Source organism: Corvus kubaryi, unplaced genomic scaffold (genome assembly GCF_017639235.1).
Source record: "Corvus kubaryi isolate FWS band 111438036 unplaced genomic scaffold, C.kubaryi_AGA036_p1.0 37385, whole genome shotgun sequence".
NCBI classification, from domain to species: Eukaryota; Metazoa; Chordata; class Aves; order Passeriformes; family Corvidae; genus Corvus; species Corvus kubaryi.
Window position 1 is genome coordinate 5,262,126 of NW_024581127.1, and position 27,206 is coordinate 5,289,331.

The 27,206-nt window shown below is 38.5% G+C and overlaps 1 protein-coding gene across 1 annotated transcript; it reads left to right on the forward strand.

Annotated features, from left to right (window-relative positions):
- Positions 1 to 26,931, forward strand: PI15 (peptidase inhibitor 15). Its single transcript, XM_042036154.1, has 6 exons — positions 1 to 200; positions 759 to 1,100; positions 16,432 to 16,550; positions 16,763 to 16,895; positions 17,065 to 17,180; positions 20,958 to 26,931. The coding sequence occupies exons 2-6, from the start codon at positions 828 to 830 to the stop codon at positions 21,091 to 21,093; spliced, it is 777 nt and encodes a 258-aa protein (XP_041892088.1). The 5' UTR covers positions 1 to 200; positions 759 to 827; the 3' UTR covers positions 21,094 to 26,931.
- The last annotated feature ends 275 nt before the right edge of the window (positions 26,932 to 27,206 follow it).

The following is a 27,206-nucleotide window of genomic DNA, read 5'->3' on the forward strand; positions in this document are numbered from 1 at the left end:
CCCGGGCTGGCTCGCACAGGCTGTGACATATAAAGGCTGCGAGCAGCTCCTGCTGGCTTCAGAACCAGCACAGCTTTGTTCTTTGGGGGGTTGTAATAAGAGACACTTCTTCACAAAGGTTCATATCATCACATAGGAGAGTGCTATATATACTGGGAGAACAATAGACTGTGTTCTTTTTTTCTTGGTATTATCCAGAGGTAAGCCATTCAGCTCCATAAGTTTGCTTTGCATGCAGTTTTATCAGTGCTCATCACATTTTGCTGACCTTAAGATTTGAATGCTATTTCTAAGATGTCCTGCTTTCATGCTGTATATGTTTTCTTTTGCCTACTAGTTTTATCTTTGCCACACTGTGTCAAAACAGTCCACGCCTACGGGATAGGCATAGCCTAGGATGTATTTTTAATTTTCAGTGGAAAACATGATTGAGGTTTCTTGCAGTCTCCCCATATAAGATTTATGGTGTGGTTTATGGACTGATCTGGTGTGATAGCACTGTCACTATTTGAGGAATACTACTAGCTCTGACCATGTAATTAGTGGTATAATGATACTTCATTTTGTGTGTTGTAGTAGTAGGACCATCATCACTTAATACAGTTACTAAAAATTGCTCAGCAACACATGTTCTGTGTGGATTGCTTTTATGATTGAGCTGACAGACAGAATGATTTTTCTGGTCACAGCCTGCCAGTTCACTTTGTCTTGCTGCCCAGATGTACAGAATCACATCTTTGATATCTTCTCTTCTACAGATTTGCTTTCTGCTGCCCTGACTTAAAGCAGAGTACCTCTGTGGCCTATCTGTCTCCTTTGGCCCCAGAATGACAGTAATTGCTGCAATCAGTTGTACTCTCTTATTTTCCGTTCTCTGTGAAACAAGTGCATTAGTGTTACCCAACTCCACTGACCTATTCCTGTCAGACAATAATTTCACTGACATCGAGACAGCTCTGGCAGCTCATCTGGACTCTGCAAAAATTCCCAAAGCCAGGCGGAAGCGCTACATTTCGCAGAATGACATGATTGCCATTCTTGATTATCATAATCAAGTCAGAGGCAAAGTCTTCCCACCTGCTTCCAACATGGAATATATGGTAAGTGAACTGTGTTTATTTCAGAGCAAAACAAACTATAAATCAGTGATCTGATTTTCTTAAACAAATTGTCATGATTTAGTTAACTAAATAAATGTTTTTTATCTATTACTGCTCACTAAAATATTCTGTCCTTACATTTTTCAAGCTGCATTAACTTCAGCAAGCAAAAGCTAAATACTGAACTCTGAACCTCTTACTTACCCTGTTCAATTTTCATTTCCATGTGTAGTCCCAATGAAGTAAATGAAGTGGTGAGTTAACTGCTTGTTGGCCTGAGGAATAGTATGTGATCACATGTGAACCAAAGTGTTTGAAGTGCTAATCATTAGCCCCTTTGTTTTTGTGGAGTACACTGTAAGTCATTGCCCTGATGTGGGCAAAAAGGTACCCAATGACCATTTCTACTTTCTTTCACACATAATATCTATGGAAGCAATATGGTAAGACTGTGTTTGCAAAGTAATTAATCTGATGCACTGTTTGTCTCCTGTTCATGTGTTTTACTTACTGGATATTTTTTGTGTACATCTAATACCATCAAATACAATGCTGCTTTTAATTGTTTCTTTAGTATGCAGGATTTCAATGTGCTCAAAAAAAGTATGTGGCAGGCATGTTTTCTTCTTATTGGAAAATACTTATAGGAAATATCTGTTCCTGCAGGTATGATAGAAGTTACACATTCACTGTGATCTCATACTGAGCACTACTGGCTAAAGCAGTGTTTGCTACTTTGTGTTCCAGCTTTGCATGCATGCATAATGTGGGCCTCTAATATTAAACATAGGTTGTCCAACAATTTTTTTTTTTATGTTGTAATTAATGTATTCACACTGTTTTGAAAGTACAGACAAGTTGTGTCAGCACCATATTAAGTGCTTAAAATCAGAGAGTTTCTCATATGAAAATGGATGGTTAATAGGTTTGAGAAACAGGACACCATCAGCTTGACAGAAAGGGGATATCAGTAATAACAGCTCCTTCTTTGTAGCAGCTAATGACTAAAAATTTGGACATGTTTCTATCACAGATGATACCTAAATCTGGATTTGATCATACAATCTGTTCAGCACATCCTGGCAGCACCTCAGAATGCTGAGTGCACTCAAAATATTGCAGGATGAAGACCATAGGCTGAGTTCGAAGTCTGGTTGAGTGGAAAGGTCAGAGACAGAAAAGCCAGAGAGGTCAGAAGTCAAGCTCAGTCATCATTTTCATTGCTGTGCTCTCCACTGATGTTTCCTTTGATTCTGCATAAATAAACTTTGTTGTAATGTCTGAGGGAATGGCAGCCTACCATGCCCTTCCTTGGCTTGTGTGTTTTAGAAATGTGCTCCTGCAGTTTGCTTAAGTGAAGCCAGCACCCTGTCATATTCCAAGGGTTTTGGAAGTGCAGTGTTCTTAGCCTGTTCAGTAAAAAACCATTGAAAATAGAAAGCAAGCTTCCTGGATTAAATCTATTTTAATGAACTCATATACGTAAAGTGCCTAGATTTTATCTATATTGGTGGGTGTGCTGCTGCAGCTTTGCTGCAACATAGATACAAAATCAATATTGAAGTCAAGCTCTTTACAGCTGGCATGCTGTTCTTTTCCTTGCATTTCTCACTATTGCTTTTGCCAGTAACAACCAGCCATAGGATGTCCCTGTGTTCCTGGCAGCATCGGCCCCATCAGTAGTCTCAAGGGCAAGGACCAAAGGCTTTCTTTTACATTTGGTTTTCCAGTCTGAAAGTACTTTTTGACTTCATGCTGCAGAATTTGGATCAGCAACTCAAGCTATGTAGGTAATGATCCAAAATGCAACTTGAGCTTGAATCCCCAAGTAGCAGCCACTGCTCTGCCACCAATTCTCTTTCAAAATTGTGTAAGTCTGTGTGTATCCCATCTAACTACAGAGCAAAAAATGTTCAGTGAGCAGCATCACAGATGGTGTGCTCTGCCATCTGCGCTGTGGTCATGGCACCATCTATTGAACTTCTTACCTCTGTGACTACAGAAGGGTTTTGGTAGGGAGGCCTTGAAGATGACCCGGTGCTGTAAGCCATACCAAGACTGGAAAAACCATTATCAGAAACTGAGTTTGCTTTGTCCATTCTTTGGTCTCTGAATAATTTCAGTGTGTGGCACAGAATCTGTTGTATCTTACAGGGACATGAGGTTGCTGCTGCTATATAAAAAAGATGTTATGTTTCTCAATACTTATTTTCATAAATAAGACAACAAACACATTGTAATTACCAGCAGACAATGTGCATTTGTACTTGAAAGGACCTTACAGAGTGTGTGTTCCTTTCCTGAATGGAAAAGTGCTGGGGTAGTGAAGAAAATGGCCTATCCCATTTTCCCTAACAACGACTAAAACGGATGTCACATGTTAGAGAGCTGGAGTTGCTTACAGATGCAGTGAATTGTGGAAATCTTTTGTAAGTGTGTTGAAGTAGAGAAAAACTAAGCAGTTTTGAAGCACAAGAAAAAGATATTTTTTCTTCTTTTCTCTGTTCACAGTTATAGTAAATTGTGTTTTGTTGTTTTTTCCTAATTCTGTTAGGAGCCGTTCTTCTCATTAATTACTGTATCCCATTCTCACTTCTGTACAGTTCCATTTGCTTTTATTTCCACTTCCCTGGTAAGAACTCAGTGTTTGGCTGCATGGTTTGGTTCTTGTGATTCCAGTTCTCCACACCCAACCTTTTTTGGGGTTTTCTATTTGACACATTCTGTTCCTCTCCCTGATACAGTCTGCTTCTCACATGTTCAGTGCTGTTATAGATACTTCACACTCCTTGGGCATTATTCTCTCTGACCTTACTGTGTGGAAGATTTATGTGCTGTAGGACTTCAGACGAGAGGTCTTGAAGAACAGCTTTGAATGCACACGGGTTAGGCAGGAGAAGTTCATATAAGTACAGCTGGGTAGTGTTTTAGTTCCCTTTGGTACAGGTGGGTCTGGGTGCTGCTCCAGCCTGTTGTATGCAGCTCCGCATGAAAGAAGACAGCGGGGGAGTCAAACATGGTGGGAGGCATTGTATCAGTCCCCAGTGAAAGAAACTGGTGTGTCGTATGCCAGTTACACTTTAGTAAATCTTTCTGTTGGGACCTTGGCACACCCAATGTGTTAGGCTTTAAAGTAGTTCTCCTTTTGTTTCTGGTTCTGGAGTTGCTGATGCCTTCAGTTGGAAGTTTTTCTGCAGATACATATCTAGTCAGTGTATATGTAAAGCAAAATGAAAGAGAAAGAAAACAAGAACTTCCACACCTATAATGCAGAATTAATGAGTCCTTATTTTGATTTGGACCTTTTTTTTTTATCCTAAGACAATCTTTGCTTGTGCTCTAAAAGCTGAGGGCATACCTGCAGAAAGAAAGATGACACCATACTTTTGGCCTCACAAAGGGTGAAAATAATCTACTTGTCTTTGCATATTTTTTGTGGAGAAAGCAGAAAGATTCCATAAAATTCATGATTCAGAAAAAGTGAGACATAGAGTTGCCAGCAGCTCTCTAGTGTGAAAAGCATGTACATCTGTAGATCCAGTGGAAGCATGTGAACAAAGAAATCCCTTTTTCTGAATGCTAATTCTGTACTATAGAGACCTGTGTTGCCTTTCTGGAACATCTCAGCTACTTGGTAGGCCAATAAATATTTGCAGTATGTTGCCAGCTGAAATTTGAGTCTCATAAAACCTCTTTTAGTGTGCATTGGTACTATCCTTAGACTTCCAAAAGACTTCCAAAACATTCATTCATGAAATATCTGTTCCTATGAGAATCAGAAGTTATTTTTACCTTCCCTACAGTCATCCCCACTTGAGGCCAGTTTCTTCAAAGTCTGTATGGCCTTTTTTGTATCCCACATCACTGTGTTTTTGCAAAAGCTGGTAGAGCAGGTGCTTACATACAGACATGCCCTTTACAGCTTTGTATGCAGAAGCAGTAACTGATAAAAGTGGGCCTTGATGAGCACTGAACACCATCCTCTGTGGCATTCCCATGCAAAATGGGAAAATCTGTTTTTATTTAAGAGTGCTCTGAGGTGATCTGAATAACTTGTTGAAGAGCCATAGCAAAAGACAAGTTGTAGTAGTTTCACTGCTGGCTCTGCAAGGATGAGTCCAGAGCCCAGTATGGATCAACATAGTTATTAGTGGACTGGCAGTAGCATGTCTGAAGTATAATAGTGGGGGCAGGATTGCACACTCAAAAACGTGTTTGTGGAATGCAGTCTGAAGATTTTAAGTGCAAAAAGTGCTCCAAATAAACTTGAGCCTGCTAATGTGCCAAAGAAGTTCAGACACAGTTTCAGTTCTTTTTTGTTCAGTGATATGTAACTGCACTTTTATATTTGGGAAAATCTGCCCCTTGTTGAACTTTGTCACTTTGAGTCACTTTGAGTCTCTTTGTAGGACTCAAAGTAGTAAAAGATTTCCAGACTAGCCTGAAATGAGTTAGTTTAGCTACCCAGGAGTTACTTCATATTCCTCATGAGCTGATGGCACAGGAACTGGAAGAGAATGGAGAATCTCCGCGTATTAATTTCTAGTAAATCCACATAAAAGACCATGATAGACTGAACAAAGGACCTACAACAACCTATTGTTGTAGAATAAAAGTAATTGTGTTCTAAAAGAAGCTGCTGTGGTCCTGTGAAGGAGTCCAGGTATGTCATGCTGGAAATCTGTGCACTCTGTGTGGCCCAGGAATGACTCTCTTTGCTGAGGTGATGTATTTGGATACTTCCAGTCCCAGAAAATTTGCAGGTAACTTCCAAAGTCAGGTCAGAGAAGCAAGGTATAACCCAGTTAGTGCTCACAAATGCAAATAACTGCCTTACTATTTCACTTCTAAATTTGAAAGTCTTGATAAAATTCTTTTGCTGTGAAGGTGGTCTTAAAAATGTTCTGTGAATATGCAGTAAGTGACAGGTAAGACAAAGTCCCAAAAAACCCCAACAAACCTACTTCAAGTTTTCCAAAGTCTTGCTTAATACCTAAAGCCTTTTGTATGGACATGGAAAGAGTGAGTTAGGTTTTCTCTCCAATTCAATAGCATTTCTGATAAATAAACTTCTCAACCTGTTTACCTATTTTTTTTTTTTTCCTGTTTTCAGTGTGGTTTCTTACAGACCATTCTAAATCTTTAAGGACATTTTGTTCTTGAGTCATTTGCCCTGGCTTATTTACATGGTCCCACTGAACTCATACATGTCTGTGAGTAAGGATTGCAGGGCTAGTTCCTTCAAGATTTATGTCTAATGAGTTGGATAGAGTCTCTTAATTCATGTGCTTTATCCCTGGCCTGTTGCAGGACTTCCTTCTGCATTACATACATATGGTTTTCATCTTGTCTGCTCCTGAACACATATAGTGATGCTGTCTCAGTCACATCTCTTGGCAAATATTTTACCTTAGGAATAGAAATTACTTCCAAATGTCTAACCTAAATATTTCCCACTAAACCTCAGATAATTAATCTTTATATGCATTTTTTAACTGCAAATAGAATTTCTATCCTTTTTCATTTCAAAAATTACCCTTGTCATATTTACTGACAATTTTCTTGGCATTAAGATGCATATTATCTTTCCTAAATTTGCATGTGCATATCATTACAATACTTCTGCATATTGGATCAAATTACAGTTGCACTCCATTTACAGTTCCTTTGTTAAATTAGTGAGCAAGACCCTTAGATGTCAAAGAAGATTAGGCCCATCATTTTAACTATGCATGTCTAAAGACCCAGCTGCCATAATGCAATGAAGAATTTACTGTAGAAGTTACTGGCAGCCTACTTTTTCCATTGAGCAGCCCTGTTCCCTTAAATCCTGTATACATGGTGAAGTTTGAAATAAAGTAATCAGATGACGAGTCAGGGTACAAAGTTCTTAATATGCTTTTCATCATGCCAGAGCACAAAATAAATGTAAGTATAGTCTTCTGGCAGATGAGAGCTCAAGGTGCTTGGAGGTTCCCCAGTGTGGGCCTCCTATCCTAGTCTGCCATAGCTTTTAGCTTGCTCTATGCTGGTAATTCACAAGTGAGGTAAGAACAAATGAGAAGGGTTATAATGGTGGAATGTGTTCACTGGTTCCAGTTTCTGCCTCCTACCACTTGTTTTTCTGTTTAGCCAGTTGAGTATGTCCCTTCTGCCTAGTACCATAACCCAGCACTAGGAATGTCTGAAGATCATGGGCAAATGAATTCTGGAATATTGATCCTCTCAGAAAATTGGAATAATATGGGAGGAACTGATGTGGTTCACATGGTTACAGTTAATTGTGTCAGTCTGCATCACAGTCTGGAAAGGAAGCAGTTGTTTCACAGCGTACTCAACCTTTTTCTGCAGTGGAGGCACAACATGGCAACTGACAGTGAAGTGAGAAAGCAGGAGTAAATGTAGCTTACTTTCTGCTGATTTTGGCAAAATAGAGTTACCTAGCTCTCTTTTGCCTCACAGGTGAATTTAGCCACTTACATGTTTCCTAGTGCACCACTGTCAATAGTGCAACACTGTACTCCTTGGCTATCACTGAGATGTCGGATGTTGCCCATTTTTCCAGCAGTTTCATTGATAGAATGCAAGGAGAGCCTGTTCAGTCTCAGTAAATGGTGTTCATTTAGGGTCAAATCCAGGTGGATGCTACTGATAAGAAGTACAAAGGCCATCTGTTATGTGCTGAGTGAATGATAGATCTGTTCAAGAGTTGAATGTAAAAGACCCTTCCTGGAAAGCGCTCCTTGAAAAATCTGAAAAACTTCCCCAAAAATGCTGCAGTTGATAAATTTTGTGGAAGAGAATGACTGTGTTAAACTTGCTTTGGTACTAGAGCTCTGTTCCAATGTTTTATGCATAACAATTTTAAAACATCCATCTTGATGGTGTTTTAGAAAAGAATATTTACATTATTTAAATTTAGTATTAGCAGAAAGCCTTCTAGGAGTTTAAACAAACAAAAAACAACTTAGTAAAGTCTCAGATAGAAAAGCAGCCTGCCCAGAGCACTCAGAATTAGACATTCCTTTATTATTAAATGTAGCACCTCTTGAACTTCGTGGCTAAAAACACAGACAGGGCATTTTTCATGAGAATCTTGATCCAAAGTACACTTTACTTTGCTTCATACATGAATGGAGATGGTAGTAACCTTAAACCTCACAACATTTTTATCCTCTTTCTATACCTGAAACAATAAATACTCTATCATAGGTCTGTTAAAATGTGTATCCTAAAGGCAGAAAAAGATGGAAGCCCCAGGATAGCCCCTTGCTTGCGTTTTGTACACAGAATCCTGCCTTCAGCTCAGGCCCCTCCATGTATGAATGCATCTGAATGTGCCCTGGGATGGGGTTTGAGGTCTGTTTTATGAACTGGTTTTGCACATCTATCTATCTGTCAGTGGTATCTGTTAATCTGTATCAAGAGAAAGAATGTTAAATTGAGCTTTCTTCGTCTGAGAATAAAGAACTATTGTTCTTATTCTTTATTCTGTGGAAAGAAGAAGCTGCTATGTGTTTTCTTTTATGTCATGCTGCCATATCTTTCAGCTAGAGCTACTTAGAAAATAGTAAGTATTTTCTTTGAAAACTTTTAAAGAAATAAGAACATTTTTTTCTTTTAATGAAAAACTTCAGTGGTTAGTAACAAAGAAAAGTAAAAGGTAGATTTTTTTCTGTACATAGGAGAAATGAAACACCAAAAAACAAATATATTTTCATTCACATTTTGTGTTTCTAAGAAAATACAATTTTTTCTGATCATATTTAAAATGAGGTCAGACATGCTCCTTTTCAGACTTCTGACCAATTGTCAGGGTGACATGGAACTAGACAGAGTTTGGTCCTTTTTGTTACCACTTCTAAGATAAGCTCTTGCCAATTAAAATAAGTCTTGCAGTAGGTTATAAAAGCACTGAATATTTTAAGATATATAGCTGTGATGTTTAGCTTTTCCAAAAGCTAAACAAATAATAGCATGTCAGAGAAGCTTATTGTTATTAAATCTGACAGTGTACCAATTTTCTTTATTTCTTGTTTAAAAGCCTGATGCCAAACTTGAAAGGAAATGCAGACAACCTTTAGAACAAAAATATTGACTACTAACAGTGGTAAAGCTTCAAGTGATAGCACTTTGTGTTTGCACCACATAGACACCCAGGAATAGAAACTCCTATGTAAAACACAGACTTGAATTTTCATAAGAAAAGTATTTCTGGCAATGAGGTTTCTTCGGAATATGTCTGGTGATGCCCTGATTAAGCCAGACCTTCTATTACTGAGCTTTTCAGAAGTGTGACTCAGATGTTTGGAGGTTTGGATATATGAGAGTAAATTTACTATAAAACATTGCACAGTTTTACTTTGAGTTGCAGTGGATTGTTGGACAAGCAGCTTGATGTATTAACCCTCTATTTATTTGCAAAAGAATGACGTACAGAACTGCAATTCCCGTCAAGATGTTTTTCTCTAGAGGGTAGACTGGGAATTTTCTGTGTAAACTTTTTAATTATTACCTAATGGATGTGAGAAAGTACCTGCATGCGTGGTAGGCACCAATTACAATATGCATAGAAAAATTTCTAAGAAGTGGCTGTTGCGATCAAAACAAAAAAATTCATATTCTTAGAGAGAGGGAGAGTGAGTCTAGAGTCCAAATGATCTCAGAGCCCAAGTAAATATATAAAGTTTGCCACATCTCTCTGTAAGTTCCAATGAGCTCATATGTTTTCATCACACAGTATGCATTGAAAGAAGTGAGAGCAAAAAGATGAGGCTCTTTGAGTCATTCTGCTGTAAAAGCATGCAGGCAGAAGGGCCGTTAGGTTGTTTTATTAAGCTTTCTGCCAGATTTGGGGTAGTGGACATGGTGGGGGGTCCTACAGAAAGTTTCTAAACCTGAAAATGCTACAGGTCTGACTATATGAAAGAGAAGGGGAGCAAAGGACTCCTGTGTGCCCTGCACACTGCTGAGGGATTTGGGACAGCCACCGCGCACGCAAGTGGTGTGAGCGGTGCAAGGGTGAGTGACCGCGAGGACAAGACCTGTGTGTTGGAGGGTAGCAGCCTCCATCTGCTAATCCACTCTGGGACTTGCACGAGCAGCTGCGGAATGCAGCTGCACAGATGGACTGGACATGTTGGATTTCATCCCTTGGCTTCACAGTGTTTTTCTCAGAGGAAGAAATTGCTCGAGTCAAGGTTTTTTTCTTTCTCACTTGCTGCTTGGAAGTAAGAGCTTTTGATCTTCAACTAGGCAAACAAGGAGAAACAGGGGGCTACTGGAGACAAAAATAATATGTTTGAGGTGGAAGGGCTAATTTTTTAACGAATCATTGCTAAAAGAAGGTTGTACAGGCCATCTTTTGAGATGCCTAAGAATCACTGTAGATTTGTTTGTGCGAAATAACAATCTGAATATCACTGAGTCCAGAGTAAACATATATAAATGACAAGATGCCAAGACTGGCAAACAAATTGCCACTTTTTCTTCAAAATGTAGCAGTGCTGCCATGCAGCTCTCCTCAAATTGCATGTCCCAGTGTTTCATTTGCCATCTCTTCATGTAACTGCGCTTGTGTGAAGACACTGTTTCGGAAGGGAGTGGTTAAAACAATGAACTTCACCTATTTGCTCTGGATTTGTGTTCACACCTCACCCGGTGTTTGTCAGCTGTACAGTTGGTGGCAGCCAGCTGAGGGTCTGGTCATACCACAGCTGTCCTGGCATGATGGGCAGCAGCCCTGACTCAGGGAATTCCTAGGAAGGTAGTGAGTGACCAGGGTGTGTATGCTTTGCTTAAAGTACTCGTTTTACCATTGAAAAATATGTATAATATTATCTTAGCTGATATGTCACATCAAAAAAAACCACAACAAACAAACCAAATGCAAGCAGTGAGGTACTGAGGGCTGCTGCTCGTATTTAATGTCCAGAACAATGCTCTGCTGAGGTTCTCTTGTGCTCTTTTGCAAGTGAGGACAGCTTCCCTATTACTGGCAATAAAAATGAGCTGGGAAAAATTAAAGATCATGATGACAAAAGAAGAGTGAAAGCACAGGTTTGGATTCCTTGAGTGTTTTACAATGATCATTAGCACAATCCTTAGGCTACCAGGTAAAAAACATATCTTTATGGACTCCACAATTAGCCCACATCTTCTATCTCACAATCTCTCTGCTGGTGCTGTCATGGAAGGAGCACTCCTACTTACCACATTTCCTTCATATTTTCTTTTTGTCAATGAGGGCTATAAATTTAAGTGCTTCTCAAAACATCCAGTTTACACACAGATATCCACACAGAATGAGAAAATAATTAATACAGTGTATGACTGTGTATTCTGTTCCCTTTGTATTTAGATCACAAATTCTTGCTATCTGTTGCCATTAATAATAATTTCAGAGTACTTGCAGAGTAGAGGAGAGGTCATTTGAGTGATTAGGTTTGCCTCCTAAGACCTGTGTTGAGCAGAGTGTCAAGAAAAAGCTACTCCATTTAAATGATTGATATGAGGACTACAATTCTGTCTGCAATGAAAATGAGCAGAACCATGTTTCTAAGCCCAAGTTATAGTTAAAAATTGTTATGTATGCAGTTCCTCAAATTAAAACATAGGTATCAAAGTAGAAAGGGAACAGCCAATTATTTTTCAACAAATATCATGGACAGATCTTTGCAATATTGTAGTTGTTTCTTTTCTTTTTCATCATCAGAATGTTTATTTAGCTTCACCCTTGTTTTAATATCTGAGAGCATAGTTGTGACCAGGACCTTCTGTTCCTCCCAAGCACAAAAGGACAACTTCATCCTTTCTACATGAAAATTATCTAAGAACAACTGAGAGACAGCTATAAAAAGGGAATGTATGAAAGAACTGTGTCCCACAACATTAAAAGGCTTTCCTTGGTGAAGGAAGACCACTTTTTGGACTTCAAGAAATTTCATTGAACATGAAAGAGATTTTGTTTTACACTCTACTGCTTATTACACATTTTGGAGATTAAATATTTTACTATTTGTTTACAGAGGGAAACAAACAAAATCTAGGATGAAATTCTGTCTCACTGGCAAAATTCCTGCTGACTTTATTAATGCTAAGATTTTACTCCTAACTCTCAATAAGCATGTGCTGTGTGAGTGCAGAGAACACCCCAGAGCTGCTTCATAAAGTGGTCTCTGGTGTTGAAACTCCCCATGTAGAAGCACTGTCCTGTTCCTTGTGTTCAGTCCTCTTGACAATTTTCAAGTGAGATGTAGTTTGGAAGTGTTGTTTTTCAGGGAGCAGTACAGAGAGCACAGTCAGACAGCTTTCTAGGAAAATAATGTTTGGCTCAAGAAAGAAAAATAAATTGGCCAAAGAATGTTCATTTCAAGTTGTCAGTGGAAGCGTGGTGACACGCTTTAACTCTGTTGTGGCTCAGTTAGACCTAGTTGAGAAGTAGGAAGGTTTCCATGCTGGACCAAACCAGTGATCTGGAGTTTGGGGGGGGATCTTTATACTGGATAGAAGGTGTCTTCTTCCTCAACTACTTGCAACCTAGCAAATGAAGATTAGCTGTCCCCAGGGAGTGGATGATCATAGTTTGGCACTGGGAATTTGCACAATCAGCATTTCAGGATGAGTCACCTTCTTAGATCTTAACCCACTGAGTATGGACATATTTCTCCTTTTTTCCTTTTACAATTTTGCATTCATGTCAGGCAGCTTTCTCAGATGTTTAATGGGAGCACTGGATTGCCCATCATTTCAGAGTTTATCACTCTGGTTTTTTTCAATTCTTTGCTAATTAGCTTGAGCTTTTTCATTTCTCCTCATACAGAAACTGTTCCATTTACTTTCAAGTTACTTCAGTTTCTCTTTTTAGGATATATTTGTATTTCTTGATATGGTGTTTATCTATGTACAACAATGAATCCACATGGCTTCAAAAGTCAAAATGTCTTTGCTCTGTTCTCTTATATGCCCAAAACAGGGGACTGAACTGAGATAAAATTAGTACAAGTGTGGACTCAGGATCAGACTTTTTTTGAAAGAGTGAACTAATGGCACAGTCTCTTACAATATTTTGGGTCATTATGAGATAATATTTTTCACCTTCAGCCTATATTAGTCATTTGCCTTTTTATAGAATCATAGAATGTTTTGTGTTGAAGGTATCTTAAAGATCATCCAGTTCCAACCCTCCTGCCGTGGGCAGGGACATCTTCTGCTCATAGCTCCATCCAGCCTGGCCTTGAACACTTCCAGGGATGGGGCATCCACAACTTCTCTGGACAACCTATTCCAGTGCCTCACCACTCTTCAAACTAAAGAATTTCTTCCTAATATCTAATCTAAACCTACCCTCCTTCAGCTTTGAGCCTTGTCCTATCACTTGATCCCAGTGCAAAAAGTCCCTTTCCATCTATCTTGTAGGCTCATTTCAGGTACTGAAAGACTCTGTAAGGTCTCTCTTATGCACTCTCTTCTTCTGGTGATCATCTGCTCGTCCTATAAGGACTGAGACCACCTTTTCTTCTGAGAATATGAAGTAAATAAAATAAAGAAGGTGAGGCAATCAACTTCTCCCCTGAAATACAAATTATTTACATAGCAGCAGGGGACTCTGTATAGAGGCTTTTCACCAGCCTGCTAATGGATGAAGGGAGGAAATTTAAAGATGCTGCATATGCTCCCCCCTCCCCCTTATTCATTAGTCAGTAGTTATTTTCCTTCTCTTTGGTTTTTTTTTTTATGTTTGCCAAAAATTTAATCTGTCCAGAGAGGGATCAAGAGTGAATAGATAATGGAAAGCAGAGTGTACTATACATGACAAACTCACAACATTTTAACTGAGTTTGAAACAACTTGCCAAAACTTTACCAATCCAATGCTGCAGATGATTCCTGATAAGCAGAAATGAAGCTGGGAAGTGAAAGTGAACTAGAAATGCCCTCACTGTCGAAGGCAGGGGCTGTGCCTTGTTAGAGAGTGTTAACAGTGAAAACCTAATCCATTCTTCACATTTCTTTCAAACACCTAACATGCTGTTTTGAGAGGCAGTTTAGTACACAAAAATGTGCAGTGTGGAAATCAGGATCTCGGTGCTATTTGTGCGAATACAGTACACATTTAGATTACTGTGGGAGTGCAGCCAGGTCACTTGGGAGCAAGCACGCAAACCTCATGTTCAGCCTCCTGGCAGGAGCATTCGTGCCAGAAGCATGATTAATCCCAGCAAAGGAGGGTGTTTATGGGGTGTCACAGTCCTGGCAGAGCAGCCCCTTATGGATGCACACCAGGCATCTGTGTTTGGACCCACATGCTGGATCCATGAGCTCCTCTGCTGCCCTGGGCCTGGGCAGGCTCCAAACACCGGCTGTGGCCCCAGCCTCTCAGGCACACTCCCCAGGCACACTTTTGTGTTTGTACCTACTCTTTAAGCCCTCTTTTTGGGACCACTTCAGTACCACAGGGATTATAAAGGGGTTTTTATACACAGGCCACATGCAGCTAGTAAACTTAATGGCAGAGATACAAAGCGGAAGAAATGTCTGTGCACAGTTTTCTTCGCCTTGGGCCTTAGAGCATATCCTGGATTTTGGATTTTTTATCTCTAACTCCTCCAAGAAACTCCCGTGATTTTTCAGAGCTGAGGTCTAAGTGTTCCCTGGCTTGAAGACTATTCCTTTGTAGCATGCTTCTTTTTAAAACGTCTGTCTTTTGTCCTTGTACTAGCAATTTGCTTTGACTTTGTTCTGGAAGATTTGCTGAACAGGCGTAAAATAAATCTTCTCTGCTTTGAGCACCACCCATTTTACCATCCCTAAGGTGGTTCCTCTTGAATGGAAGATGATTTGTGTTAAGGAGTCTTACTGGTCTCTGTTGTGCTTCTTCACCTTTAATCTAGGGTGTACCTTACCCACTCCATATTCTCAAAAGCTTGGTTCAGTGGCTTAGCAACTTCATAAAATTTACTAAATTTTGTCCTTCTCACTAAGAGAAATTGCACAAAGTACTAGTCAGGGCATGAATTACCGTCCTAGTCAAAGATCAGTCTTTTGACTCTGCAGGGTTGTGAAATTAAAACTGAATTCTGAACTCATCACGCATATTTTCTGTACTATGAGCTACTAATAATTTCTGAACTAGAAATTATTAGTAGCTCATAGTACAGAAAATATGTGTGATGAGGGCCACTTCATTCTTTGATAAGTTAATTTCTGACTTTGCCTCTTATTTCATGCCTCAGAGAGCATGCTCTTTATTTCGTAGCCACTCAAGATTTATGAGTTTGTGTTTGTGTTTAAAAAGCACTAATGGTCTGCATAGGCAATTTTACCACATTCTGTTCCTGCCTTTCTACTTGCAGTTCATTACAACTGTTCTGCACCTGAGCACTCCACTCAGGGAATTCCAAATATACATGTAATTCCAGAACCTACAGCCTACTTGGGTATCCCTTAAACACTAAGATATACTAGGATTTGTGTGGACTTGGAATGTAGCAGTGAGATATTCTTTATCAGGAGCTCCAGTGGTGCAGTAGGTTCTGTTGCCAATATCTCTGTTATTTGTGAGACAAACCTGTTTCGCTGTGGAGGAAACAGTAGAGTTACAAATCAGGAATGTAATTGAGCAGGCAAAGCATATAAAGGAGACAGTGTTTACGTTCACTTGTCATGTTCCAAACATTGGAGAACTTAAGAAGGCAAATTGTCTGTCCTTACAGAGCTGTTATCTTTTTATATCAGGCAGTGAGCAATGCCAGTTCCTGTGCAGAATAAAGTAGTGAAATCCATACTGCACCTGGAAACTATCCAAAGTCTTTGCCTTTGTGGAATCCCTTTTCTTGACCTTGTGACCTCAAATATGAAGAGCTGCCACACACATTGTCTCTGGCTATAGATATTCCTGAGGTCCTATTTCAAATGTGTTGGGGTTTTGTGGGGTATGTAATACCTATGCTGAATTGTTCTTCCCTGTGTTCCTCTCCTTCAATTTCTATCTGAGTCCCAGCCAAAATTTCACTCCTGTCCACACATGGATCTCATCAACACAGAAGGGAAAATGGTAGGAGAATGCCTGTTTGGTGAAGGGCTTTTCTAGAAAAAAGGGAGACTTTGGAATACATGGCTTCCTCTAATGATGTGGGCAGGAATTCTGTCCAGCAATAGGGCAAATCCTACTGGATTCTGTGCATGCTGCCCCACAGTTCTCTTCTTAGTTCTAGATCTGACATGTTACAATAGTATATTTGTGGGTTAAGATACTTGCTTCTTTTGTTCTAGCACTATGATCATTATCTGCTTTTTTCTGTTCTGCTGCTAAGGATACTTTATTTTGTCAGGTTTGGGATGAAACTCTTGCCAAATCTGCTGAAGCTTGGGCTGCTACATGCATTTGGGACCATGGACCTTCCTATCTTCTGAGATTTTTGGGCCAGAACTTGTCTGTAAGAACTGGAAGGTAAGAGGATACCCTACAAAACAATTATTTTGTCAGCCTTTGAACAACCTTTGAGATTCAGATCCTGGACTGATGCAAGTGTCATCCAGTAGTCTATGTTCTATATCTGTCAGTGTTCATTTGGCTTAAGAATATTATAATACTGTGCCCCAGTGATGTGAGGAGAGATCTAAAATGACATATTTGTCTTACTGTATTTTTTAAAAACCCAGGTATCGGTCTATTCTGCAGCTGGTAAAGCCATGGTATGATGAAGTGAAGGATTATGCTTTCCCTTATCCTCAAGACTGCAACCCTAGGTGCCCGATGCGATGTTATGGACCCATGTGCACCCATTACACACAGGTTATATAAATTACTTTCCTCTATTCAAAATCTCATGTCCAGAGCTGGACTTTCCTATGATGTATCTATACCCCTCTCTCTCAAATAAATGTATGTGTATATGTATAAATATATGTATATGTATATTCCTTTTAAATTTGGACTTCACCAATAATAAATATTTATTCAGATGGTTTGGGCCACTTCCAATCGCATCGGCTGTGCAATCCACACGTGCCACAATATGAACGTCTGGGGATCTGTTTGGCGGCGAGCTGTTTACTTGGTATGCAACTATGCCCCAAAGTGAGTTGCTCTCTTTTATTTTTGTTTATTTTTATACTTTGTGCATGTTTTGGTCCTCTCATAGGACTGCTTACTCCTTTTTCTGCAGCATGAGCTCTATTTGTGCTTTTTCTGTGGGCTGCTCCTTTGTTCAAGCTTTCCATCTGAACATGCAGAAATGTATGACTTCAGTACACAAGGAAGAAAAGGAATGAACTTGATGTGTGTGAAACAAAACAAAAAACTTGTTTTCTGTTATTGCTGTTATTATTATTATTAATTTTTTTCTTCCTTCTTTGTGCTCACTTCACTTTACTTGGAATTCCTTATTTCTTCACTCTTTTATACATAGGCATGGTGAACTAGACTTCCTCAGGTAAGCAATCCCACTGTAGATCAGGCTCTTGATTTACTGAGAGGTGGGCCTGTGCAAACCTTATAAATTTCAGTAAGGCCAAACACACCTGGATTGGGTTAATCCAAGCACAGGTACTGGGTGGGTACAGAATGTATTGATAGCAGCCCTGAGGAGAAGGACTTGTGGGTGTTTGTAGATGAAAAGCTCAATATGACTTACCACGGCACGCTTGCAGCCCAGAAAGCTAACCCCATATCCTGGGCTGCATCAAAAGAAATGTGCCCAGCAGGTGATTTTCCTCCTCTACTTTGCTCTCCACCTGGAGAGCTGCATCCAGTTCTGGGGTCCTTAGCACAAGAAAGACATGGACCTGTTAGAGCGGGTCCAGAGGAGAGCCACTAAGCTGATCAGGGCTGGAATACCTCTCCTGGGAAGACAGGCTGAGAGAGTTGGAGCTGTTTGGCCTGGAAAAGAGAAGGCGCCAGGGAGACCTTTTATCAACCTTCCAGTACCTAAAGGGGTCTTACAAAAAGCTGGAGAGGGACTTTTCACAAGGACATGTAGTGATAGGACAAGAGGGAATGGCCTTAGCTTAAGGCAGGTAGGTTTAGATTAGACATTAGGAAGAAATTCTTTACTGTGAGGGTGGTGAGGCACTAGAACAGTTTACCCAGAGAGGTTGTGGACTCCCCATCCCTAGGGGTATTTGAGACCAGACAGGAGGGGGTTCTGAGCATTGCCTGTGGCAAAGGGGTTGGAACTAGTTTATCTTTAAGGTTCCTTCCAATCCCAATCATTCTGTGATTCATTCTATGATACATGTTGTTGCCCACAGGATACCTTTGCTTATGACCATGGTACATAAATTGCTTTCATATAAAGTCCATCAGCCTAAGCTCCGTGTCTGCAAATCTACCTCATCTTGCCTGCCATGTTAGGGTCTGTTAAAATACAGGTCATAGACACCCATAGGTGGCCCTATATCCCATAACTTGCAGAGGTCTGTGTTGGGTTGAAATGCAGAAACTAGTTTTCTGCCAGCATTTCCTAGACATCATCCCGAGCTTACATTTGGGTGCAGAATGAGTCAGTGAAGTGTGGCTCTGGGAGAGCTTCAGTTTGCGGTCTGGTTTGGACCATTGTTGCAAAAGCCGCAGGGACAGTGTGAGTGGCTGGTTTCTCTGACTGTACATTCGGCAAAGACGTAGCTCTGTATAGGAATCTAAGTGTAATCAATTGAGCATGTTTTCCATAAACTCTTGGTGGCACAGGTCCATTTGTGGTAAAGAATATGCAAGAATATGTCATTACTCTAGCTGTTACATGAGTAAAAGAATTTTTAAAGGTTTTGCAACTTAAAAAAAGATAGGATTTCTTAAGAAAATTTACTTGGGGGAAAAAAACATCTTTGGAAATCAAGGAGATTTCTCTGTCCTTTTGTCTTTAATATTTACTGGAAAAGGATGGTAAGAAATGAATGTGAGGGAACAAAGATAAGGCAGCAAAAACTGTATCTGACTTAAAGCTCAACAACATGGAGAAGATGAAATCAAAGTTTCTAAGAGAATTTTTTTATGTATCTTTATTTGAAAACAAATATTAAAAATTACAAAATTTCCAGAATACTTCTCTCATTTTCATATGTAGGAAGAAAATAGATTTATAAATCAGGCATTTTTGGAAACTGACTTAGTGTTTGTGTATCAGTTACACAAACAATTGAAGTTACAATTGTATTATTGACATTTTATATTTTCTGAGCCTAAAAGTCCCACTGCTTCTCAAACAGCAAACCAAAGCCTGAAGTTACAAGCTCTTTCTCTGTGTGAGATTTTGTGTATACCTTTCAGTCATAGGAAGTGGAATCATGATATTTGCATTTACTTCTTGCAGGGTCACAAAAATTATATTGAGTGGTCTTCCCTGGATTAAGTTTGTATTTCTAAGATTTAATTGAGTTATGGACATTGGGCGTAGAGTCCTTGGGCACACACACAGAAATCTCTTTACCACTCAGTAAAGTCTGTGCCTTTCTGAGTAACCAGCACATCAGAAACTCCTCTAAAGAGGAAGGGAGTTAAAAAAAACCCCAGTCTGAGTTATTAAGATTGGAACTTGGCAAAGACTTAGGATTTAGAACTCCAGTAATTTTCACTCATGCCATGCTGTAACACTGAAAAATATTTATGCTTCTGAACTGAGGGAAAAACCCCTGAAGTTAAGGAGGATAATTGCAAAGTTTAGAAAGGCCCCAGATTATCTAGCAGTCTTACACAAATCTGCCATGTGCTGCGTAGAAAATGAAGCAGAAATCAGTTTTCAGCAAACTCTGAATTTCCATATCAGTTATCAGACTAAATATGTTTCCTGAGCACTTAGTCTGCTGTACCCATTTGGAAGAGAAGTAGGAATGAGCAAATTATTTGAGATTTCTACTTTCTTCCAAGGCACAACTGAGACCAGGGCTTTTGATCCAGCGTTACTGGCTGGGAGGTGGGGGATGACAAAATGTTTCATAAATAATTGCATTACTCACTGCTATTCCACGTCACATGCAAACTAAAGGAAAGTTCTCTGCTCTGTGAGACATAACGTTTAAATAAAAATCTAATTTTAACTTTCTGCCTACATCATGAGTGTTACATGATTCTCTAAAAGCCTGTGGTTTATATAAACTCCTAAAAATCAGGATGCATTTTTCAGATGTTCCTAGATGTTTCGGAGGTACCTCTTTTCATGTGATCACTCCCCAGACTTTGTACCCCTTTCCCCCTAGGGTCTATTGCACACCTCTATTCACCAGACAGGAGCCCATCTTCTCCTCTCATTCACATCTATGAGACCTCTGGAAATGCCCCAATCCAGTTCCATTTAATACATTACTGGTGGAAATAGTTTTTATCTTCCCTTTTCTCAAATAATGAATTCAGCCTCAGAGCTTCACAATGCGAACCTAGGGTAGTGCAACCTAAGAATAAGGTTTCACTCAGTTTGTTTTTCCATCTTCCAAGTGCAAGCTTTTAAGATAACTGCCAGACAAAAGGGTGCTCAAGGAAAACCTTGCACCAATGCTTATTTTGCTATTTTTCATAAATATAGACCTCCAGTAAAAAATAGTCTGTCACAGGATCAGAGCATCAAAAATCACTTGGTTGTAGCAAAAGCAAGAAGGCTGGGACATCACCACTGAGACTGAAGGATGTGGAATGGATATTACTGGCCTGGATTGATATAGTCATTCTCCTGCTCATTTTTGGGAATTGCTAGATCAGTGTTTATCAGTAAACTACAGAAATATACTAATGTCATGTTTTTAGTAACAGCATTTATGGGATATCAGTGGAGACGTTAACTTTAATCACTAAGAACAAGTATGGTTAATGATTTTTTTTCTTCCATTCTGAAATTATTAAGCATTCTTTTTCATTTTTTATTTTCAGGGGCAATTGGATTGGAGAAGCACCATATAAAGTAGGAGTCCCATGTTCAGCTTGTCCTCCAAGCTATGGAGGTTCTTGTACTGACAATCTTTGTTTCCCAGGAGTAACATCAAACTACTTATACTGGTTTAAATAAGTTAAGGTTTACATTATTTTGAAGAAAACCCACAGATGAGTAACAAGAAGCTTGTGTATTGAATTTTGCACATATTATATATAGAGAGATATTGTAATAATACTCTGATGTTTTCTTTTTGTATGCTTTTGTATAATTAGCTTTCAAAGTACAGTATAATTTGGTTTTAACACTTTGGGATTTAAGACTCACATTATCCCTTTTAGATTAACATTTTGTTAATGAGTTAAAACTCATTTTAATCTTATCAAGTGTAGCTTCCTGAAGATTAGATTATATTAAAAGCACATCAAAAGATAAAATATTTCTTCCTTTTAAAAATAATAGCTCCAGAAAGAGAAGGGTCATTGTTTAATACTGTGCTTTAAAAATGGAGTGTGACATGCAAAGCAACAAGTTGTCCTCACACTCCCAATGGTTCCTCCCGTTTACACCTGTGCTTTCACCTGCAATGTCAATGGGACACTGAGCAGAGGAAGACATATGTGCAAGAGAAACTGCAGGATATTACCTACCTCATGCGCAGCGTCAATTCGTGTATGGTGTTCCAAGAGTTCAGCACACGGCTGCTGCTATCACATGTCTGTGTGCAGACAGGAATATTAGAGAGAATGAGGAACCACACTGGCCAAGCTGCAGTGGCTGTTAACTCACATGCCTAAAGTCTTATCTAGATAGAAAGCTACACCACTTTAAAAATACTGGTAAAACAGCATAGCTTGACTGTACCTTCCTATATTTCTGAACACAGTCATAGTTCTATAATGGGGCTTTGCAGGAGTGTATTTATTCTTTTACAGGAAGAAATATATTGCTGCAAAGCAATATACATCAATACATGACATCCATAGTGTTTTTTGCACTATAAGTTTACCAGTATATATGTTATCCCTCTGACTGAAACTCAGTTGAGGATCAGGTGAGGTCAGACCTAAAAGTAGGTAAGAATTCCAAATAAAAGACATTAGGAAGCTTTAAAAGTTCATATAGATTTGTTGCAAAAATTCCAAATTTCTAAAGCAATATATATCCTATAATATATATTGTGCTGTTTCCTGAAAATACCTGTGTGCATTATTAAAAACCAAATCTTCCAAAAACCTTCCTGCCAAAACCTGAATGCCTTATGGGTGCTTAATAGAGATATTAAAACTAAAATATTATACAGGTACTTTTCTTGAAAAACAGATTATGAAAAGGAAGAAATCAGCTGTCTGTCTCAACTACTAGATCATTGAAAGAGCCTTGAGTTTTGGCTTTATGTTATAGGGCAGAATGTAGTCCACTTTAAATATAAGTGTTTAGTCTGCTTGCACTGCTACATTTAGACCTCTGAAATTTATGAACTTTGAAAAGCAATACTGAGTAGAGCAAGTGGAACAACAGAGGATAATTTCACTAGAGCTACATATGTAGAGCTGCATATGTATCTTTAAGTCACTAATTCAGTCTTTTGAGGGTATTTAGAACAGTCTGTCACCAGAATATGAAGTAACATATTGGTGATATAAAAAGAAAGATGAGAGTTTGAATTCTTCACATTAGTTACTCTTTTTCTCCAGCAAGATATCTGGAACAGGATCTATAATGTGTGAAATGTAGCAGCTCCTCTCTATCTACCCATAACCTGATCCCTCAGAGAACATCAGCAGCTGATCTGTGGCTCTTCAGATATTTCTGGTTAGTGACACTTCTGTATCTGACAGGACAAGACCTAGACAGGCACATTACCTTTAGATGTGTCCATGTTGTAAAAGGATAATACTTTGCAGTATTCTACTAACTTTTATTTTAACAGCTACAATATAAACATTTTTCCTTTTGTTTTCAAAGGAGTTTGGACTTGAACAGTACTCAATCAGTCAAATACTTTGGCGGAGTAAAATCCAGTCCTGTTTTGGGAGTGAAAGACAACCTCTTTGCATTATCTATGTACACACTGAAACAAATGAGTGAGACAATACTACTTGGTGGGTCACTAGCCCCTCAGCCAGCACAGTTTTTGACAAAGATGCAGGTGAAAAATGCATTTTCATTCTGCATAAGAAATCTTCTATAGAGGTAAAGACAGCACAGTTATAGCAGTGCATCTAGCCATTTTGAGTATTTTTATTTTTAAAATATAAGATAGGAAGCAGAGCATAAGAAAAAATTCAGGTTAAGCCATGGAGCCTACAACACTAGGTCTAACAATAAATGACTGTGCACTTTGAAACTTGCAACTTGTATGTTGTATGGTACACTTTCCAAACAGGACTAGACATTGTAAATTAATTTATAATTCTGTCATTCAGCTGAAATTGTTATCACGGGTATATATGTTATCATATCTGTTACTTTTTAAGTTGCTACAAATACCTTGATTTTGTGGAATATTTTGTTTTCTGTGAATATAGAAAACTTTGCTTTGAACAAACAGGTATGCAGGTTTTTTCACAACATCCCATAATGGTGCTAGGTATTAACTATTGTAATCACACTGTAATTGACAGCAGCAAAAAATGATCTGGATATAAGCTATTTCGTACAAGCAGCTCCTGATAAAAGCAGCCACAAGCACTCAAGCATTAGCTGAATATTTTTCATTTAACAGAGAGGATTACAGATCATCTGATATGTGATTGCCGCATGAAATTTCCCCTTCCACTTTAAAGTAGAAGGCCTTTCTGTATTGCCTATTTGAATTGCCCCCATTTCTATTATCATTTTTTCTCTTGGGCCAGGCAATAACAATGCCAGTAAAGCTCTACTTTGATTGCCAGTGCCAGTGCTTCCTGATTGACTACCTGACACCAAGTGCTGCTACAAAAAAAAGCACTGAAATGTGCAGAAGATTTCAGATGTCTTTGGCAGCTCTGATACATGCTGAGGAAAGTTCTTGATGAGTTCAAGGCCATGCTGAGGCAAACTACCTCCAGTTGTTATTCTGATGGCCTTGAAGTACTAATTTCTTCTCAGCAGAGGGGTGTGCCTTTAAAGATGGAGAAATTAGCTCAGACTTCTGCTCTAAATATAAAATTGTAAAAGTATGCACAAGCTAAATTAAGGCAAAAAATATTTTTGGTCAAAATACTGTGAGAGGCATAAAAGTAAAAAAATATATAACAAAATTGATATAATTAATTATTGAGTGCAGCTGTTTATAATATCTTCTTGTGACTTTTTGCCTCATTAAACATCTAACATGATAGGTAGCAATTGATACCTTTTGGTGCTAACCTCTATGTTCTGGTGCTGAAGTTACAGATGATTTTTTGTGGAAATATTACCATATACACTCCAGTGTTTGTGAGATCTTTTTCAGCTAAGCATATAACTTACCACTAGGTCAGATTTGCTTTCAAGGTTCCTTTTTATAGTTATTTCAGGCTCTAATAAGAGTTTTATGTGTATCAGAGAGGCAAATGTATTCCAAAACCAAAACAAACAGCACCCTCCCCTCATCACAGCAGGCAAGTGCCTGTGGAACAAGCTATGGGGGGAGTAAGACCTCTGAGATTCATGACTTCAGGTTAATGCTGAGCAAGTTTTAGTGATTCCAGATCCTCTCTCTGAAAAATAAATGACTTCAGAAAATCTGGGCTTGACCTTGCAGATGTATCTTTGGGATCTACTCTTTGAGATCAGTTTGTTTCCCTCTGAATTTGAGGTGAGTTGGATCAGGTCTCAGTGAAAACCATAGGAGGTTTAATATAACTTCTGCAGGAATGAAAGAATTGGATTCCATGAGGGCTTTATGAACAGCAAAATTAGACTTCATGTGCCATCCCTTATCAGCACTGGGAAATACCATGGGGCTCTGAAAGAGGAAACCTCCCAGAGCAAAAGTACTGTGACTGCATGGAAAGAAATATATCTGTGTCTATATCCATATCTATATCTGTAGGCAGATGGATTGGTAGGTGGATATATGTGTTCAAGTATTCTCTCCGAGGATCAGGTTGCAAGCATGGATGCCCTCTCGTGGTTGAGAATGCTGCTACTCATTACATAGGAATCCAAGAGGTTTTAGGATTTTTTGAAAACAAATGCAAATCTAAAGTTTTCGGCCTTGATTTTAAAGACACATGACTTTGTTTCCTTTGAGAAAAGAGGTGCAGTGCACAACTCTTCCGTTTCTTAGTTTTACATGATTTGTAAGTACAGAACTCAATTGAAGTTTTATTAGCTGATGGCTACCTAACATACAAAGTTTTATGAGTATGCAGTAAAACAGAGTTATTCAGATGTCAGAAGAATTTTTAGAAGTGTTAAGTCAGATATAGTTCTTAAAAACCAGGGTGTGGGAAGCCTCATTACTCAGATACTAAATTATGATGATCGCTAATAAAGTTTTAAAGGCCCAAATTACTGTTGCAATCTGCCCATTATTGCTAAGTTTTCAAGACAAAACTCTTGCTTTCCTATTCTAGAATGAGACGGTCTTGGAATCCAAGCACACAAAATTTTTGTGGTGCTTTTTTAAACTGCAGAATTGAAAATTTGTATACTCTAGTTCTCAGATCATACATAATTGGTCTGACTGTCTCAATGTGCACAAACCTTCTTGTTTAAATTTACAAGAAGAATGTTGAAATTCTGTCAATAGAAGCCTGAAATAGCAATAACCTTCTCAAACTGCTTTCTTTCAATAGAAAATAATTTTAAAAATCAAGAAAAAATAGCAATTACCCATCTGATTGGTTCAACAGATAGGCAACAGCCTATCTGGTTAATTCAAGAAATGATAAATAAAATTTATTACTATTGGTAATTTCAATACTTTCTTTCTGCTTAACCTTCATTTACCAACTTGCCCTCAGGATAGAGTTATGTTAGAAAATAATTACAAGGTGATGCATTTTTAAATTCACACAATTCAGTGGAACATGTAGAAGGTTTTGATTGTTATCCACATTCTGCAGAGTTCCCCTGAATGTGATCTGTGAGAAATCCAGACTGAAATGGTTGCAATTCATTATCTCTTTGTCTTCTGCCAAAAGACAAAATTCAGAGTGGAAGAAGATTTTGGCATGTTATCTTTGGGTAATCAGGTTGTAAATTCTTTAAAATTCCTCATACTGAAAATGCATATGAATTATACTTAGGGTTATTTTGGCCAGCAGGAAAGAGGGGGAATATCTCTCAGGTTATATGTTTAGCTTACAACAGCAATTGTCATTCAAATCACTGGCTGTTCATCATGCTGCTAACTCACTACAGCTTCAATAGATCATCATAAGTCAGGAAGTATGTTAGATGTGACATTTAAAGTAACAAAATTCTTCCTTAAGAGTGAATGGTAATATTGGAATCAATAGCTCTTAGGAGTTAAACAGCTTTGTTTCATGTAGGGTGCTCTAATGTAATTGAAACGGTGCTTAAAGGCGGGGTTCATTTAAGAAGCAAGCCATCTACAGATGCTTTTTTCCATATGCAACAAGGAAAGATTTTTCTGAGGCTTAAAAGTCCTGGGGGTTGGAAAATAAGTGTATTTCTGTGCTTCTTTATCTGAACCCATGTAAAAAAAAATATTCAGTGTTTATAGAGTGAAATCCTCGTTCCCCCCCTCTCATTATATATTTTCATTTTTCTTGTTTAGATTTTTTGATAATTGTGTGGGTGGGGTTGTATCTGGTTTTTTGGAGAAGAAAGCTTGTTGTCTAACATGTGTTGCAGTGAACTTACCAATGTATCATTTCTTTCATGTTGTCATATGACGCTATATATATGTTATACCTGAGATATAAATTTGTATCCCTGTTTTAACTTCTAATGCTATGAAACTGTGCATCATTTTGATCTATTTTGCAACATCTATGCATTTAAATAAAAAAGTAAAATTATCAATATTTACAATTTATGTTCTTTTGAGAATTTTTTGTTGTTTCTTTTCCCTATTTGTACCCTGAAGAAGACAAGTTTTCAAGGAGATGGTAAAAAACAGATCTAAACTGAATTTTCGTTCAGTTTGAATATATTTGTATAAGTGCATATGCTTTACACCTGAGCTCCATTATGTACTTGAAATCTGTCTTCATGTATCCAGCTATGTGGATAGGAGCCTGTCTTTTGGTGTTGAGAGATGGAACTCTTCATCAGAATTAGTGTTCAGGTTATGTTTTCTTACTTGC

What these genes read in the sequence shown, in the direction of transcription:
- PI15 (XM_042036154.1), top strand. Translation starts at nt 828, where the DNA reads ATGACAGTAATTGCTGCAATCAGTTGTACTCTCTTATTTTCCGTTCTC. An exon ending in TTGTCTGTAAGAACTGGAAG is followed by an intron (nt 16,551 to 16,762) that starts GTAAGAGGATAC and finishes TTAAAAACCCAG; the next exon opens with GTATCGGTCTATTCTGCAGC. An exon ending in GTATGCAACTATGCCCCAAA is followed by an intron (nt 17,181 to 20,957) that starts GTGAGTTGCTCT and finishes TTTTATTTTCAG; the next exon opens with GGGCAATTGGATTGGAGAAG.